The sequence below is a fragment of the Ornithorhynchus anatinus genome, chromosome 21, assembly GCF_004115215.2.
Source record: "Ornithorhynchus anatinus isolate Pmale09 chromosome 21, mOrnAna1.pri.v4, whole genome shotgun sequence".
Lineage (NCBI taxonomy): Eukaryota > Metazoa > Chordata > Mammalia > Monotremata > Ornithorhynchidae > Ornithorhynchus > Ornithorhynchus anatinus.
The window spans coordinates 18,286,850-18,306,441 of record NC_041748.1 but is presented as its reverse complement, the minus strand read 5'-3'; the positions used below and the strand labels follow the sequence as shown (position 1 = coordinate 18,306,441).

The 19,592-nt window shown below is 44.1% G+C and overlaps 1 protein-coding gene across 1 annotated transcript in view; it reads left to right on the top strand.

The window, feature by feature from the left end:
• Window positions 1-19,592, top strand: part of KREMEN1 (kringle containing transmembrane protein 1) — a 60,847-nt gene that overhangs the window by 34,487 nt on the left and 6,768 nt on the right. The window contains exons 3-6 of the mRNA XM_029049225.2: window positions 530-621; window positions 10,254-10,378; window positions 13,755-13,908; window positions 17,810-18,142. Coding sequence (XP_028905058.1) covers window positions 530-621; window positions 10,254-10,378; window positions 13,755-13,908; window positions 17,810-18,142 — 704 coding nt within the window. The remainder of the gene's footprint in view (window positions 1-529; window positions 622-10,253; window positions 10,379-13,754; window positions 13,909-17,809; window positions 18,143-19,592) is intronic.

The following is a 19,592-nucleotide window of genomic DNA, read 5'->3' as shown; positions in this document are numbered from 1 at the left end:
CAAGCTCATTGTGGGCAGGAAATGTGTCTGTTATGTTGTGTTGTACTCTCCCAAGTGTTCAGTACAGTGCCCTGCACACAAACACTCAATAAATGATTGATTGAAATTAATGTTCGCTTACCTCCCCAAGTTTTTTGCCAGACAGAACAGATTATCTCTATAGAGAAAGTGTTGGCAAAGAGGCACCGACTTTTAGGAGCGGAAAATGAAAAGAGAGATTGTATTATAACAAGGCATATCTCACATTCCGAAGCAGGGCTCATGCTAGTTTTATCCCTTTTACGAACTATGTAAGCTATAGCAAAAGTCTAGATAGGGTCGTCGTTAGTCTTTATAGCCTGGGCCTAGTTTCTAGTGGTCCTGGTAAAGAGTTCCCTACACTGCTTATATCCTTAGTCGTGTCATGACTCCATGTCACAGAGAGCAGTAACTCATTAGGCAGAAGCAGGACTATGCTTTTTGTCTGCAGACCTGTCGGGAAGTTAATTAAGGTGTGTGAAACTTTTCTTCTGTTCCCTATTCCCCACAGGAATCCAGATGGAGATGTGAGCCCCTGGTGCTATATTGCCGAACACGAGGATGGCGTCTACTGGAAATACTGTGAGATCCCAGCCTGTCAAAGTAAGAGGTGCCATTTCTGAAGGGTCAGGGAGCCATCAGCTAGGACTGATGGCTCACCTACAACAACTCAGCCCTTACACTTTGCTCTTCTAATGCCAACCCTCTCACTGTACCTCGCTCTCATCTTTCTCCCTGCTGACCCTTCGCCCACATCCTGCCTCTGGCCTGGAATGCCCTCCCTCCCTAAATCCGGTAGACAATTACTCTCCCTTCAAAGCCTTATTGAAGGCACATCTCCTCCAAAAGGCCTTTCCTAATTGAGCCTGCCTTTACTCTTCTCCCACTCCCTTCTGCGTCACCCTAACTTGCTCCATTTTTTCTTCCCCTCTCCCAGTCCCACAGCACTTATGTAGCATATCTCTCATTTATTTATATTAATGTCTGTCTCCCTCCTCCCCCTCATACTGTAAGCTTCTTGTAGGCAGTTATATTGTACTCTTCTAGGTGCTTAGTACAGTGCTCAGCACACAGTAAGTGCTCAATAAATGCAATTGAATGAATGAATGAATGAAGAACAAAAGGATTTAACTAAAATGATGTTGCCCTGTGTTCTGGAGGCCTTTCTGTTGTTTTTGTCTGTGCTCCCTATACTGTCTTAACCTGCTGCTATTGGGTTGTCTGTTACAATTTCATCTCCAACCATACTGCTTATTGATCTTATCCTGAGTCTCTCCTAAGCAAAGGTGATTATAATAATAATAACAATAATATTATTATTATTGTTGTGGTATTTGTTAAGCACTTTATGTGCTGAGCACTGTACTGAGTGTTGGGGTTGATGCAAGGTATTTGGGTTGGACCCAGTCCCTGTTCTACATGGGGCTCACAGACTATGTAAGAGGGAGAAAAAGTATTTACTCAATATTTTGCACATGAGGGAACTGAGGCCCAAAAGTCAAAAGACTTGCCCTAGCTCACCCAGCAGGCAGGTGGCAAAGCTCTGATCATTTGAGAAGCAGCGTGGTCCAGTGGAAAAAGCATGGTCCTGAGAGTCAGAGGACCTGAGTTCTAATTCTGGCTGCACCATGTAAATTGCCATGTAACCTTGGGCAAGTCACTTCAGTACTCTGTTCTTTGGAGTCAGAGGTCATGAGTTCGAATCCCAGCTCTGCCACTTGTCAGCTGTGTGACTGTGGGCAAGTCACTTCACTTCTCTGTGCCTCAGTTACCTCATCTGTAAAATGGGGATGAAGACTGTGAGCCCCATGTGGGACAACCTGATGACCCTGTGTCTACCCCAGTGCTTAGAACAGTGCTCTGCACATAGTAAGCGCTTAACAAATACCAACATTATTATTATTATTATTAAGATCTCTCATCTGCAGAATGGGGATTCAATCCCTGTTCTCCCTCCTACTTAGACTCTAATAGACTGTGAGCCCCATGTGGGACCCAATTTTCTTGTATCTACCCCAGTGCTTAGTTTAGTACTTGGGACATAGCGCTTAATAAATATTATTATTATTATTTGGGTTAACATGTCTGATGAAAATTGGGATGAGACCTCGGGCCAGCAGACCCGTGCCAATTGGAATGTCTGGAAGGGAAGGGAAAAGTCACCACCCACATCCCTACCAGAGTTCAGGACACAGACTGATAATTTTCCCTAATTTACTTCACCCGAGCGTCTGTCACCTGGCGCCAACATCTTCAGAATTTGGGGCTCAAGGTGAGCCCTTCCATCTGGTAATATCATAACTCACTTGAAGAGATGAGACTCGATGAATGTCTCGCTCCCTGGTCGTCTTTGTCAAGTTTTAAAAATAGAAAACATCTCTTTTGGCTCTGATGGCTTTAAGAAAAGAAGAAAGGGGAAATCAGATTTTCTTTGGTCCATTTGTTATGTACAAAGATCGTCTTTCAGTCCTCGTCTCGATCCTTGTCTGGGGTGGTGAAGAAGGGATTTAAACTTGAATCCAGTCTGCACTGCTAATAGCAGATTTGCATTTAGAAAACATCGTTGGGCCTAGAAGAACTGCTTCACTTGGTAAGAAATGTAGATGATGCAATTCTAAATGAAAACTCGGTGGTGCTTCAGGTATCCAAAGAAGAGAAATCCCAAATTGAAAGTGGAAAAATCATGTCCAACAAGTATTCTGGTAGTTCTTCAAAAAAAAAAAAAAAAAAAAAAGCCCTGGAAGGCAGTTCAAGAGGTAGATGCATTACTGTGGACAGAAAGAGAAAAGTCAGTTCTTGGGAAGTTGTGAAAGGCATCGTGCATTCATCCAAGTGGCTATAGGCAAGAGTTTCCTGACAATGTCTGGAAAGATATTTTGCTGGTGGTCGGGGGGTGTGTTTGGGCAGGGAGGCGTTTCTGATGAACATAGCTATGAATGGCTGCGGTGCCATCTTTAGCAACCAGCCTTGGTAATTGCCTGAAGGACCAAACTCAAATACATTCTGCCTATTTCCTGCCAATTTGCCCTATTTCTGGATGAGGAGTCGTCATTTTCATGAGTAATACTAACCCTTTGTCTGAAGTCACTCTTCATGATTAGCATCGAGCTCGTCACACTGAAGAATGCCTCTGATATGATCAGATCCCTGGAAAATTGACATCTGAACATAACAGCCCCAGCAGGAGTCAGAGTACTGAATGTCTCTGGACAAAGCGGAGTTTGGTGAATGGCGGCTCATTGTTTTGAAACTGGAACCTCTCTCTCACGGTTTATCGCAGGGAGAGCTATAAAGAAGTGGGGAGATGAGGATGATGTATGATTCAATAGAGAAGAAAGAGAAATTTGAACTGTGCTCTTGACCTACTGAGAATGGATTTGTACTCATTGTCGAAAGGATAAGAACCCTTGAGGTAATTGGATCTGCTTCTCAGGCTCCTTCAGCATATTTCTCAAAGGCAGAAGGTAGTATTTTTCTTTCTCACTGCCAAAAGGATGAATGCATAATTCAAGAGCCAAGCCTGATTTACAGTAAACCACAAAGCTAACCGAATTAGGCTCATTTCAGCCACTCGTTGCTTAAGCCAAGTTAGTTTGGTTGTCGAGGGGAAACTTGCGTGACTTAATTTCAGTGGATATTGATACTAAATATGACTCTTCCTCTTTACAGCTCTCTCCCTGTATCAGACAGTCAACTCTGAAACCGATTCCCCTTTTTGTATTATTCAGAGCTGTGCCTTTGTAGTGATCTGCTTCATCTTTTTGCTTTTCGTGTGTGTATGTGTGTGTTTACTTGTCTTGTGGTGGTGACTTCAGCTCCCATTTAGGCGGCTCTGCCTTTTGAATGATCTGCCCCCGTTAGCTCTGCACATGGCCTGGTGGATAGAACCCGGTCTTGGGAGTCAGAAGATCTGAGCTCTAATCCTGGCTCCGCCACCTGTCTATTTTGTGACCTTGGGCAAGTCGCTTCACTTCTCTGTGCCTCAGTTGTCTCATCTGTAAAATGGAGATTAAGACCGTGAGCCCTATTTGTGTCAAACCTAACTTGCTTGTATCTTCCCCCAGCATTTAAGACAGTGCCTGGTACATAGTAAGCACTTAACAAATACCATAAGGATAAAGAAAAAGGGCTACCGAAGAAGGTATTGATAAAGAAAAAGGGATGAATGGTAGATGGTGATTTTTATTTGATTCCTAGTACTTTTGGGTTTACTTCTATGTGACCCAGGGCCTATTATAGAATGATAATGCCACTGTGATTGAGTAGGCCTGAAGCTGATGGAATGTCTTGTTAGGAATGATGAACAAACTTTGGTCTCAGGCCCAAGAACCAGTGCAGAAGAATTGGCTGCAGTGCTTGTATCTTTTTTTTTTTTTTGTACTGGTACTTGTTCAGAGCTTACTTTTTGACAAGCACTGTCCTAAGCACTGGCGTAGATGCAAGATAATCAGACAAGAGTAGAGTTGGGATTAATACCCAATCTTCTGACTCCCAGGCCCCTGCTCTTGCCACTAGGCCACACTGCTTCAATGTTCTTTCACTCTCTCAGCCATGTCAGTCATCTTCCCACTGGGACTCAGAATGCAACAAGTGAGCAGGTAAGCAACACATTGCCACGAGCATGTTCCTCCTGGGTCCAAGTTAGGCTTTGGCAGAACTGAAACTAGGACCCAGGTTTTCTGATTTCCCACAGAGGATCTCCTTCCACTGGACCGGCCCAAGAGCTGGCTTGGTGAGCTATTGATAATTAGGCTTGGTGAGCCAAATTACCCTCTGGCTTGCTGGGGTGTTACGGGGGCGATCCTTTGGGCCGGTATCGATGCTGAGGCAGAGTGATGAAAATCTTCATCTGAGCCCCAGTGGGGTTTGTGGCTGGATCTCTGGGGGGTTAATATGAAAGAAAATGACACCCTACTACTGTGATGTTGCAGTAGAAAATGCAGCCTCTGTGTAAAGACAGGACAGAATACTTACATCAAGAAAGCCCCTCTTGCCCTTAAATGTATGTTAGAGAATCCAGTGGGATTTTAAAGCCTCTAGAAATAATAATAGAATTAATCGATTACCCCTTGGGGGCAATGCCCTGAACTAGAGACTGGGGAAGTATAAAGCAAAAAAGTGCCTTGCCTGTGATAAGGTAATCCTCTAATAGGGGAAAGATAGACATAAAAATGGGATACAAATAGGGTAATCACATGTGAAGATGCAACTGAATAAAAATCAATCAATGGTATTTATTGAGCTTTTACTATGTATAGAGCACTGTACTAAGTGCTTGGGAAAGGACAGTACAACAGCATCAACAGACTTGTTCCCTGCCCATAACAAGCTTACAGTCAAGGGGGGAGACAGACATTAATATAAATAAGTCATAATATACAAACGTGCTGAGTGGGTGCTGCAGCTGGATTTGTGCAAATTGGGATGTGGGGAACGAATCAGGGGAGCCACGTTGGAGGAGGTGGGATTTTAGCCTCCCCCATTCTGGTTTCTTTTTAGAATGGGAACCCCGAGAGATAAACTGGGTTACTGCCACTTTGCCATGTTATTGTGTTATGGCACTTTAAGCTGAGATCTCCATCCCCCCCCCCCTTTTTTTGTTTGGGTGTTCCAAAAGTGGATTAATTCTGTATTGGCAGAGAGTCTGCGGTTCACGCCGTCAACTCAAAATCATTTTCTTTTCTCATTTGGTTTCGGAAAAATCCCAAGCCCCGAGTGTAAAGCACACTAAGCCATCCAGGAAATATCTGTTGCCAGTGTAATAACACCGTGTAGAGAACGGAGTCGGTGTCTGCGGGTGTTCCGTCCAGCTGAGTCCAGCTGGGAAAATACACCCTGTGGAAGCTATCTATGGAAAGACTTAAATCAGCAGCTTTCTCCAAATTTCCTTTGGTCTCTGGTAAGACCACATCTTCATTCTTACTAGTTGGGAGAACAAGTCACTCTTTGATGAACGTCAGCTATTTACTCTCTGCATCATTTGTACTTGATGGCCAAATTTCTCCAAATGGCCAGGCCAGAGACGCAGGTCTTAGAAGTCTGCAGGCGGGAGGAGAATCTCTGCTCCTGCAATGGCTCCCCTTCGTTTCCTAAACCATTGTGCTATTGGTCAGATCCATTCATAATGTAAATTCTCAGCTTCCCACCAACGAGGGGGCCACTGTTTATGAAGGACTTGCATTTGTCTTCAGCTAGTGGATAGTAAAAGGTTCTCGACATTTTAAATCATGTCCATCTTACTAACGTGGTGTTTATTCCTCATGTCAGCTGTTGCTAAGACCAGTCTCTTCTGGGTCTTATATGTTGTCAGACAAGGGGAACATATAAAATCTCACAATTATTTCTCTCCTAAAACGTTTATAACACAGGGGTTTTGTTTGGGATGAACCTTGCAGCATGGTCTAGTGCAAAGAGCACGGGCCTGGGAGTCAGAAGGACCTGGGTTCTAATCGTGGCTCTGCCACAAGTCTGCTATGTGACCTTGGGCAAGTCACTTCACTCTCTGGGCCTCAGTTCCCTCATCTGTCACATGGGGATTAAGACTGTCAGCCCCATGTGGGACAGGGACTCGGTCCAACCTGATTAACTTGTTTCTCCCCCAGTGCTTAGAAGAGTGCTTGGCTCATAGTAAGCACTTAACAAGTACCACAGTAGTAACAATAATAATAATACTTTCAGAAAACTCACCCTTTAGAACTCATGTTTTGATCGGCACCACACAAGTGTTCAAGACACTGCATCACATTAAATCCAGACAGACATGTGGTGTCAGAAGGACATTCCCTCATAGTATTCTATCCAAAATGTCTGAAGGACATATCCTTTTTTTAAAATTGACTTTATTTTTTCCCTAATAACTTGTGAAGTCTGGGTACGGTTCTCCTCACAGTCTGGCAGGAAATCCGGCCAATCGTCCAGGGAGGCCGATGGAGGCAGTGTAAGATATTTTTCTCCAATTAGGAACTGAATCCAGAATATCCAAAATAGGTTGAAGGATCTAAGAGGATGGTCAGATCCTCTGACTCAAAGGCCTGTGCACTTTCCACTAGGCTACACAGCTTCTCAAACCAACGTGGTTGGTCTGTTTCTGGTTGCCCCCGCAATCAGGTAGTGGTATTAAGCACTCACCGTGTGCAGGGCACTGCAGTAAGCACTTGGGAGAGTACAGTGGAACTGAGTTGGTAGACACGTTCCTTGCCCACAAGGAGTTTGCAGTTTAGCAGGAGAGCAGCAGCAAACCCGGTGACTTTGGCATGATCGGACATGTGAGAAATATTTGTTCCCGGGCAGGGATCCCATTACCTCTCAAAGGCCGAATGGAAAGAAAGACTGAGATCTAAAAGAGTCTGAGGGAACTGGATGCTCCTTGAAGAGTCTGCAAACACTGGAACCAACTATTCTGTCAGAGCCCTGAGCAAAGGCAGGGGCAAAGTCAAGACTAGTGAGCAAGTCAGTATCATGGTGGGTCTCTGGAAGTGAATCTCTCCAGTGGAAAGATCAAGGGCCTGGGAATCAGGGGACCTGGCCCTGCCACTTACCTGCTTGGGCAGGTCACTTAAACTTCTCTGTGCCTCAGTTTCTGAACCTGCACAATGGGGATTCAATGCCCATTTTCCCCTCTACTTAGACTAAGGTCCATAAGAATAATAACAATAGTTGTGGGTATTTAAGTGCTTGCTTTGTGCCAGACCCTGTACTAAATGCTGGGGCAGTTGACTTGGATTCAGTCTCTGTCCCACATAGGGCCCACAGTCTTAATCCCCATTTTACAAATGAGGAATCTGAGGCACGGAGAAGTGAGGTGTCTTACTAAGGTCCCACAGCGGACAAGTGGTGGAGGCGGGATTAGAATCCAGGTCCTCTGACTCCAGGCTCACGCTGTTTCCACTAGGCCATGTTGTCCAACCTGATAAACTTGTATCTATCCCAGCATTTAGAACAGTGCTTGACACATAGTAAGTGCTTAACAAATTCCATAATAATAATCAGAAACAGCAGTAAGGAACCCCAAAGCTGGGCAAAGAGTATATTTGAGGTGAGGCCATGAATTTAGGGGACAGGACAGTAGAGTATGCCAAAACCCCTTTTAGACTATAATTATGTTACATGATCATCCATCTATCTGACCTCAACCTCCTCACTTACCTCCTCTCCCACCCACCTTCTCCCTGTATATGTCTTCCCCCACAGAGACCTCCAATCTCTGGACCCCATCCAATTTTCTCAACTCATCATGCCCCACTTAGCCTCCATATTCATTCATTCATTCAATAGTATTTATTGAGCACTTACTATGTGCAGAGCACTGTACTAAGCACTTGGAATGTACAAATTGGCAACAGATAGAGTCCCTGTAGATTGACGGGCTTCCAGTCTAATCGAGGGAGAGAGAGAGACAAAAACAATAGCAATAAATAGAATCCATACCCAAACTACCCTCCCTTGATGACCAAATAGATGTTCTCAATGCCAAGTGGGCCCTTCTTGCCAAATCCAATGGCCTCTACTCCATCCTAATCCTCCTCGACTTCTCAGCTGCCTTCGACACTGTGGCCCACCCCCTTCTCCTGGGCACATTATCCAGCCTTGGCTTCACTGACTGTCCTTTCTTGGTTCTCCTGTCATCTCTCTGGCAGTTTATTCTCAGTCTCCTTCATGGGTTCCTCCTCTGCCTCCCACCCTCTTACTGTGGGGGTCCCTCAAGGTTCAGTTCTGGGTCCCCTTCTATTCTCCATCTTCACACACTCTCTTGGAGAACTCATTCTCTCCCACAGTGTCAGCTACCACCTCTCTGCGGATAATAACCCAATCTACAGCTCCGGCCCTGATCTCTGCCTCTCTCCAGTTGCTCATCTCCTCCTGCCTTCAAGACATCTCTACTTGGATGTCCTCCTTTCGCCTCAAGCTAATATGTCCAAAACAGAGCTCCTAATCTTCCCACCCAAACCCTGTCCTCCCCCTGATTTGAGCGATGGCCTTTATCCCAGAGAAGAGAAGATAAAGGGCTGATGTGTCTTCCTGCAGACAGCAGGTTACACAGAGTACCCTGCCTAGTTGTTCCCAGTTTTCACAGAAGAGCGAACAGAAGGAAATGGGTTTAAATGATAGGAAGAGAGTTTATTTAGATGTAGAGCAGAATCTTTCTGGCTATTCTAAATGTGGTAGCACTAGGGAATAGGCTACCAGGGAAATGTAGAGTGTCCATCTTCAGAGGCTTGTAAAAATTGGGTGGATAGCCCTTTCCTAGTTTAGCTATGTTAACATTTTCTGGAGACAGAGAATGTAAGCAGTTGATGTCTTAATTCCAGGATTTTTTCTGGATCCATTGTGCTAGCCCCCCAAAACCAAGCACTCCCTGACGAGGCGGGGTGGGAGGGGCCCACAAAGAACATCAACTGAGTTAAGGGCAACCAGACCTTTTCATTTACATGCTGTACTATAGAGATTGAGTGAGTTTCCGAAAGACGCATTTTTTCATTTGTGAGTGGTGAGCCACAGTTATTATATTTCATCCGTGTGGGCTGAGTGACGCACTGAAGGAGGATAACCATTTGGGGTTAGGAGAGGGACTTGGGGCCAACTTAAGAAGAGCTGGTTTATATATGGCTAAAACTAGAGCACTCCCTCCAAATTTTGTAGCATGTAAGGCTTATTACTGGGCTACCTTTTTTCACTGTTACCAATATTTGTTGAGAGCTTATCAGTATTCGTTGAGAGCTTACTCTGTTTTGGGCACTTGACCCCATACTTACTGTCAGGAGACTGAGCTCGTGGTGGGCAGGGAATGTCACTGCTTACTGTTGTACTATTCCAAACGCTTAGTACAGAGCTCTGCACGTAGTAAGCACTTAATAAATACAATTGAAAGAATGAATGAATGGGTAGAGAGGAGTGACTTGTTCCCAAAGGTGTTGATCCAAACAGCGGTTTGCAGGAAAGATTGAAGAGGGGAGAGGCTGGAGACAGGAAGGCTAGGAAGGAGGCTGTTATCAAAATCCAGTTGGGAATTGAAGAGGGCTTAAACTATGGAGGGAATAATGAGGTAGGAAGCAAGGATGGATAACAGAGGGAAAAACAGATAGGATTTGAAAACAAATCGAACATGGGAAGTGAAAGGCCTACACATTGAAATCGTGATTAAGATGAGTATCTGGAAATGATTCTTTCTGTTGCCCTGGGCTTCATAAGTCCAAAACTAGTCAACTAAGTGTGGGATTTATTTTTTTGTCTTCCAGTGCCTGGAAATCTTGGATGCTACAGGGATCATGGCAACCCACCACCTCTGACAGGCACCAGTAAGACATTCAACAAACTCACGATTCAAACCTGCATAAGTTTCTGTCGGAGTCAACGATTCAAGGTGCCTATTTTGACAGCTGTAGAGCAATTGGTGGGGTAGGAGGAGTCGGGGGGGGAGAAATGTATACCATTTTAATTTTTTTAGAAAATTCATTATATAATAATGAAACCATTTTGGGCAGCTAAGCTCCTGGAAAAACTATCTGGTCCTTGCTGTTAGGGAGATTGAGAGGAAGTCTGCAGGAAAAGAGACACAGGAGAGGGTAGTTGGTGAGAAGTAGCATCTTGAGTTGGGTGGTGATTTCTGACAACAGGGCGAATCTAAAGAGACTGGTTTGATCGCACTTGGACACGGACCAAAGTAGCCTCCAATTGAACAAATACACTGCCATTGTCTCCGGGGGGTTTTGCCTGAGTACAGGGTGCTTGTTCTGCTTTCTCTACTTGTTTTCCCAGTGTGAGTTGCAGTGACTCAGGTGTGGGATGAGGTGCTCCTATGGAGACCAAAGCCTCCCTACATCAACTCCTACTTCCCTGCAAATGAGTTATGCGGTGTGAGTTGGGGCTTCCTAAATTTTCAGAGCATTTTTGCCATCTCTTTAGTAAGGTATTTAGTTAGCCTCAAAAAGCTTATTTTCTGGGTCGGGGCAAAATAACACCAGAGTAAAGATGAGGGATACACACTGACACACATTCACGGAACAGGTGGTTAGAGGCAGGTTAACCTCTCTGCTCTCTGACTAGTAGAGCACAGGACTGAGCGTCAAGAGTGTAATTGTAGTCCCAGGCCTGCCACCTGCCTCATGAATGTCCTTGAGCAGGTCATTTAACTGCTCTGTGCCTCAGTTTCCTCACTTGTCAGATGGGGATAAAATATCTGCTGTCCCTCCTTCATAGACTGAGCTACGGATTAGGGGCCTAGATTTAGCTAATCATTTTATATCTATTCTGATGCATAATAATAATAATAATAATAATGGTACTTGCTAAGAGCTTACTATGTGCCAAGCATTGTGTGAGGCTCTGAGGTAGATACAAGCTAATCAGGTTGGGCGCAGTTCCTGTCCCACATGGGGCTCACATTCTTATCCCCATTTTATGGATGAGGTAATTGAGGCCCAGAGAAATGATGGTCACACAGCAGACAAGTGGCAGAGCTGGATTAGAATCCAGGTCTTCTGATTCCCTGGTCTGTGCTCTTTCCACCAGGCTTTGCTGCAGATCAGTATAACCCCCTACTACCCTGTTTTCTTCTGGGTTAGAAAGTTCCAGAGAAGCTTGGGCAAAGGGTTCCTTCTGTTTTCCCTAGCTGCAGTCCATCAATGACTGGTATTTAACAAGCGCCTACTATGTGCAGAGCATTGTACTAAGCACTTGGCAGAGTACAATAAACCGAATTAGCAGACACATTCCCTGTGCATAAGGAGCTAGCAGTCTAGAGTGGACCGACCCTTACCCCAAGTCGCACACCGACTTACACAGTCCTAAATGTACTTTTACAAAAATGAGGGTGTGGAAATTCTTACTAATACTTTTATTTTTCTAAAAACTCCCTCTTGTCCATGCCTCCCCACTCCTTCAGAACCTTCAGTGGTTGCCCATCCACCTCTGCATCCAACGGAAACGCCCCACCATTGGCTTTAAAGCACCACCTTACCTCACTGATTTCCTGCTACAGTCCTGTCCACACAGCTAAGTCCTCTAATGCCAATTTACTCTACCTCGATCTCATCTGTCTCACCACCAACCTCTTGCCCACATCCTTCCTTGGACAGGAAATCCCTCCCGCTCCAAATACTCTGCCCACCTTTAAAACCTCATTAAAATCACATCTCCTCCAAGGGGCTTTTCCCAATTAAACCCTCTTTTCCCCTACTTCCTCTCCCTTCAGTGTTACAGATGCAGCTTGGATCTGTACCCTTTAAACATTTGATAGTCTCCTTTAGCCCCATTGCACTTGTGCACATATCTGTAATTTATTTATATTAACATCTGTTTCCCCCTCTAGATTGTAAACTCCTTGTGGGCAGAGATCGTATCTACCAACCCTGTTGTATTGTACTCTCCCAAGTGCTTAGTACATGCTCTGCACCCAGTCAGCTCTAAATAAATACCATCACTTTAGTATAAATTTGCCCTAAAGTTGTGTAATTGCAGCAGCCCTAGAATCGTTGAAAATTCAACATCATCAAGCACCAATCCAAACTAATTGTAAACTGGCGATGGTCTAGTCATTGCTAAAGAAGTCATGATTTGACAAGCCCATCTTGTAGACTGCCAACCCGTTGTTATGTAGGGATCTCCTCTATTTGTTGCCAAATTGTACTTTCCAAGCATTTAGTACAGTGCTCTGCACACAGTAAGCACTCAATAAATGCAATTGAATGGCTTCCAGATTAGTATAACTCGTGTAAACTGTGCTACCTTTAATAACCTCTTTAGTTCTTCCAAGTGGGTCTTTAGTTTGAGTTCACTCCCTTCGAGTTGAGGAAGATAGCCCAGTGAGTTGTGTTCCTTTAGCCAAGGCAGCGCTTCCCTGATGAGCATAGCCCTTTCTAGTCCAGGGAACAGGGTTCTAATTGGAAAAGGCTCACCATCTCAGTTGAATCCTAGATTGAATAATAATAATAAAAATTGTGGTATTTGTTAGGTGCTTACTATGTGCCAAGCACTGTTCTAAGCACTGGGGTAGATACAAGGTAATCAAGTTGGACACAGTCCCGGCTCACAGTCTTGAATCCCTATTTGACACATGAGTTAACTGAAGCAAAATGAAGTGAAGTGACTTGCTCAAGGTCACACAGCAAACATGTGGCAGAGCTGGGATTAGAACCCTCGTCCTCTGACTCCCAGGCCTGTGCTCTTTCCACTAGGCCACACATTTTAGCCTTTATCACCCCTCATTATCAGGATTGTGGTGAAACCCAGATCAGCTGAAAGGTGCGACCCATTACTGAGATTGATCAGAACTAATCAAGTAGGCAGGACTCCATTTAAACCCCATTTACTGGAGCCCAGGAGGCTTTGGGGATGATAAAACTTCCTCCACTCCTGGGCGACAGCCTTCCTAGGAGCCCTGTCAGTTCAACAGTAAGATAATTCTAATAATAATTATGGTATTAAGTGCTTCTTGCATGCCAGGCCCTGTTTGAAGCACTGGGATAGATTCAAGTTAATCAGGTTGGACACAGACCCTTCCCCAACAGGGCTCACAGTCTTAACCTCCATTTCACAGATTAGGTAACGGAAGCCCAGAGAAATGAAGTGACTTGCCCAAGATCACACAGCAGACAAGTGGCAAAGTCGGGATTAGAATTTAGGTCCTTCTGAATCCCAGGCCCATGCTCTATCCCCTAAGCTACACTGCTCCTCGTGCTTTCCTCCCACACTCTGGTGATTCTGACGCCAGTCTGTGTGATGTTTCTCTTTCGTGACAGTTTGCCGGAATGGAGTCAGGCTACGCTTGCTTCTGTGGGAATAATCCTGACTACTGGAAGTATGGGGAGACGGTCAGCACAGAGTGTAACAGTGTCTGCTTTGGGGACCATACCCAGCCCTGTGGTGGTGATGGCAGGATCATTCTCTTTGACAGTAAGTATGTTCTTGTTTGTCCTGCTGGAGTTGCAAGACTCCTAAGGGTGAACGAAAGAACCCGTCCCAGAATTCAACAGGCTTTAACCCAGGAGCTAATCTTTTTTGGTTAATTTTCAGTCTCCAGTGGTGAGCTTTGGAAATTGGTTTATCAGGTAAGTATTCTTCTTCATAGGTCTTAAATTTCTTTTTAATATTTGGGGTTTTTTTTAGGGCTTGCATTAGGAGACAGGAAAAATCTGAGCCCATAGTAGTCCTGTGAAACATCCATTATGTTCCTGTGTGCAGCAATATTTTGTACTGTTCTTCCCCAAAGGAATTGTTCTAGTTTTTTGGCCAAGTTCCCTGCTCAGTTCTTTCATTTGAGCTTTTAACTTTTCACTGTATCTGAGGTTTCAAGATCAACAAGGAATCTGCTTAGTTGGTGCCCATTCTGGAGTAAATTCATTCAGAAGGGAGAAAAATGGCCCTTCATATTTGAACTTTCGAGTTGGGACAGGAGAACAACTACTGGGCTCATTTGGCAGTTAGTAAATGCCATGTATGCCTGGAGTAGGAAGTACTCCCTTCTACTTCTCACAATTTGTTGTTGCCCTCCTGTTGGAATCAGTGGATCAGACAAGTCACTTGGAATGGGGTTGAAACCTTAAGACTGCATTTGTACTAGTGGAGGAACCCAGTATGAACCCACATAATTTAAAAATTGGATTGACACCGTTCTCTTGGCGGTGACAGGGGGCTGAAAAAGTGGTTTCAAGTGAGTTATTGCCCCAGTATGGACTCTGCCCCTGTAAACTATAAATGCCTGGTGGGCAGGGATTGCATCTGTCACCCCTATTGTGCTGTTCTTTCTCAAGTGCTTAGTACAGTGCTCTGCGCACATTAAGCATTCAAGAAATATGATCAGTTGATTTGCCTGGAGAGTTATTACTCAGAAAAAATGAGGTTGAAGAATGTGACCAAACTGAAATGAAACTTTAAAGTTAAAAGACTATAGAATTTAACATTTCTCTGACATCTGATTCCTGCTTAAGATCAAAAAACAAGAATTTCCACAATACTACTGATTCACCAAGTTAGTGAATTGCTTCCATGAAAATAAAGGGTAAGCAAAAAGAGTGCTAAATTAAGTTGTGACCAAAGTAATATATTTTAAAAAGCTATATAACATAGTTACTGCTATTCACATACATGATCAAATATTAGTGTAATTAGAAATCTACAATTGGGTATTATGAATTTAAGCAATTAAAAATTCACATATATACCCATAAAAAGCAAATTCGCCCTCCCTATTGGCTCCACCAAACCAAAATCTTTGAATACATAGATCTGATACTTACCTGAATCCAGGCACTTCAACATATGAAATTTAATTACTAGACTTAAGATGTTTTTATGGGGTTTTTTCCTGCCTGCAGACTAGTGTAATATATTGGGAAACATAGAAATCAATTTTCCTGTCCTCACCAGTCAGTCATTCGGAGGTATTTATTAAATACGGTGTGCACAGCACTGTACTAAGCATTTGGGAGAGTAAATATAAGGAGCATTTATTGAGTGCAGAGCACTAAACTAAATGCTTGGGAGAATACAGTATCACACAGTTGGGACACTCGGTCTTTGCCCATGAAGAGGTTTCAGTTTGGAGGGGGTGACAGTAAAATAAATTACAGATATGTATAACAAGTGCTGTGGGACTGAACGTAACCCATACATCCCAGTAGAGCACAGGCCTGGGAGACAGATGGACCTGGGTTCTAATCCTGTTCCTTGTCTGCTATGTGACCTTGGGCAAGTCACTTCACTCCTCTGGGTCCCAGTTACCACCTCATATGTTAAATGGGGATTAAGAGTCTGAGCCCCACTTAGGACATGTCTAACCTGATTAGCTTGTGTCTACCCCAGTGCTTAGTACAGTGCTTGGCACATAGTAAGCACTTAACAAATACTATAAAAAATGCATAAGTAGCTGATTCCTTTTCCAAAACGTAAAACCTGGTTAATAGAACTGATCTTTAAATTGGGACCCTACCCCCTCAACAACTATGTAAAGTAGGTTGATTTTGGCTCCTGTCCAGTTTTTAGGTGTGAGATTTAATGCTGTAAAGAAAGTCTGTTGTTGTTTCCTGGCAACTAGTGGGACATTTATGCCCATTGAGTAGGGAAGAAATCCTGATAATCCGTCCAACAACTCTTCAACAAAACTAGTCCGTCAAGCTCCAGCATTCCATCTACAAGAGATTTAGATATTTGAAATAGCTCCAGCGTTACCTCTGACAAATCCTTTATCTACAATGAGTACTTCAGACGAGGGGACTCGGAATTCTCTGACGCTTCTCTTCTCTCCGTGCTTCCAGGACTGCAGGCTGTCACTTCCAAATGCAGCAGGTCTAGTGACCTTGGTGTTTTTGAAGTGAGAGAAATTCAGGAATCAGTTGATTTCACCACTCACATTAACACTCTCTAGACTATAAGATTTGCCTCAAGAGTTTTGGATCTCCAAGACTCCTTTTCCAACCTCCAGTTTTATGAATGGTAGTAGATAGAAGTTTAATCAGGTTGGACATAGTCCCTATCCCACTTGGGGCTCACAGTCTTAAGAAGGAGGGAGAATTAGACAATTACTCTCCCCACTATCGAAGCTTTTTTGAAGGCACATCTCCTCCAAGAGGCCTTCCCTGACTGAGCCCTCCTTTCTTCTTCACCCATTCCCTTCTGTGTCACCCTGACTTGCTCCCTTTATTCATTCTCTGTCCCAGACCCAAAGCACTTATGTACATATCAGTACTTTTATTTATATTAATGTCTGTCACCCCCTCTAGACTGTAAGCTCACTGTGGCAGGGAATGTGTCTTGCAACTTTGTCATAGTGGTATAGTGTACGAGTCTAAGTGCTTAGTACAGTGCTCTGCACACAGTAAGTGCTAAATGAATAATTACTGTGGGGCTGAGTGACAGGCGAATATCAAATGCGAAAAGATCACAGATCCAAGTGCATAAAAGATGCACAATATTGCCCATCTGAACTCATGACATTTCCATGAGGTAGGTGGTGCTACTAGTATGCACTTTTTTTTAAAGTGGCACATGTTTAGCGCTTACTATGTGTCAGAGACTCTTCTAAGAGCTGGGGTAGGTACAAGTTAATTAAGTGGGACACAGTCCTTGCCCTGCATGGGGCTCCCAATCTAAGTAGGAGGGAGAACAGGTATCCCCATTTTAAAGTTGAGGAAACCGAGGCCTGTAGAAGTGAAGTGACTTGCCCAAGATTACCCAGCAAGTGGTTGGCAGAGCCGGGATTAGAACCTAAATCCTTCTGACTGCCACACCCTTGCTCTCTCCATTAGGCCACATTGCTTTTCACCTGGTCTGTACCCCTTAAGCACTTGAATTCTCTCCCCACCCCAACCCCTCAGCACTTATATCCATATCTTTATATTCTGCCCGCCCCTTATATCTGCAATGTATTTTAATGTCTCTCCCCCACTAGATTGTAAACTCCTTGAAGGCAAGAACCACGTCTGCCAACTGTAGGGTAATGTACTCTCCCAATCATTTAGTAAAGTGCTCTGCCCACAGTAAGAGCTCAGTACATACCATTAATTGATGGATCCTACTTCATTAATTGAGCTAAAAAGGCTCTGCATAGATCTCACGCCTCAACCAATTACATATCTATAATTTATTAATATTAAAGTCTGTCTCCCCCTCTAAACTGCAAGCTCATTTTGGGCAGGGAATGTGTCTGTTATATTGTTTTATTGTACTCTCCTAAACATTTATTACAGTGCTATGCACACAGTAAGCACTCAGTAAACCCAATCAAATGACTGACTGGCCAAGGGTGAAATGATCCCTAATGCGTGGCGGACTTTTCTTTTTATCTTTCCTCCTGCAGCACTTGTTGGCGCCTGCGGAGGAAACTACACCTCTATGACATCGGTGATCTATTCTCCAGATTTTCCTGACACCTACTCCACGGGGAGGGTTTGCTACTGGACCATTCGGGTCCTGGGAGCATCCCTGATTCACTTCAACTTCACCCTGTTCGACATCAGGGACTCGACAGACATGGTGGAGCTACTCGACGGCTACACCCATCGAGTCCTGGTGCGGTTCAGCGGCCGAAACCGTCCCCCTCCCTTTTTCAATGTCTCCCTGGATTTTGTCATTCTGTATTTCTTCTCTGACCGCATCAATCAGGCCCAGGGATTTGCTGTCTCCTATCAAGGTAAGAGATGCTCCTCTCTCCACTTTAATATTAGGCTCCTTCCACTGGCGTGTCCATTAGTAAATCATTATTTTTTTAGAGGGCAGTTAAGCCCTTACCGTGTGTGTCAGGCTCTGGACCAAGCACTGGAGTAGACACAAGGTAATCAGGGTGGACACAGTCCCTGTCCCACCTGAGCTCAGTGAAGCAGCATGGCATAGTGGATAGAGCATGGGCGTAGGAGACCGAAGGTCATGGGTTCTCATCCCGGCTTCACCACGTGTCTCCTGTGTGACCTAGGGAAAGTCCCTTCACTTCTCTATGCCTCAGTTACCTCAACTGTAAAATGGGGATTGAGACTGTGAGCCCCACATGGGACAGGGACTTTGTTCAACCCGATTTGCTTGTGTCCACCCCAGTGCTTAGTACAGTGCCTGGACATAGTAAGCGCTTAACAAATACCATTATTATTAATAATCCCCATTTTACAGATGAGGTAACCGAGGGACAGAAAAGTAAAGTGACTTGCCCAAGGTCACCCAGCAGGCAAGCAGCACACCCTAAACTATACCAACTCAAAAGTGGTCTCTAGCACTTTGTAATTTTTGCATTCCCAGTCTCAGCACTTTGGTGGTCGTGTTTACTTAACTGGATATTGACTTATTTATTTTGACTTCTCTGGGTGTCAATATAGTTAAGTTCATTTTCTGTTTTAAAGTGTAAGCTGGGAGCATGTCATTCCTTCATTCTGGGCTTCCCAAGCACCTAGTGCAGTTCACTTCACCAAGTAGGTGCTCAGTAAATATACTACTGATAGGATAGGGTTCAGGGTTACCTGTATCACAGTTGAATATTTCAGTCATTTTCTCAACCTTTAAATTACCCGTTTTCCTGCTACCACTCTTTTGGCCACTTCACAGGTTAACATATTTGCCCAAGAGGTGTATTTGCTGGGGAAGAGAGGAGAAGTGATCCCCAAATCAGTTTTTTTTTTTTTAGAAGCATAGGTGATGGAATTGGAGAAGGTTGGAAATAATGGCTAAAATACATTTTGGGAATTATGAAGCTCTAGTACTCAGGAATGGTAAGCTCGTTGTATTGTACTTTTCCATGTGCTTAGTAAAGTACTCTGCACATACCACTCAATAAATACCATTGTTGATGATGGTGATGATGATAGTCCATGTTACAGCCTGGGAGGACTGTCTTGAACCATTCCAGAATGGTATTATTCAATTAATCAAACTCATTGGGTACTACTATGAGCAGAGCACTTTACTAAGTGCTTGGCAGAGTACAGGATAACAAAGTTGGTAGACATGTTCCCTGCCCACAAAAAACTTAGAGTCTAGAGGGGGAGACAGATATCAATATAAGTAAATAAATGACATTTATGTCCGTAAGGGCGGTGGGGCTGAGGGAGAGGTGAGTAAAGGGTGCAAATCCAAGTGCTAGGGTGATAATAGCCTAC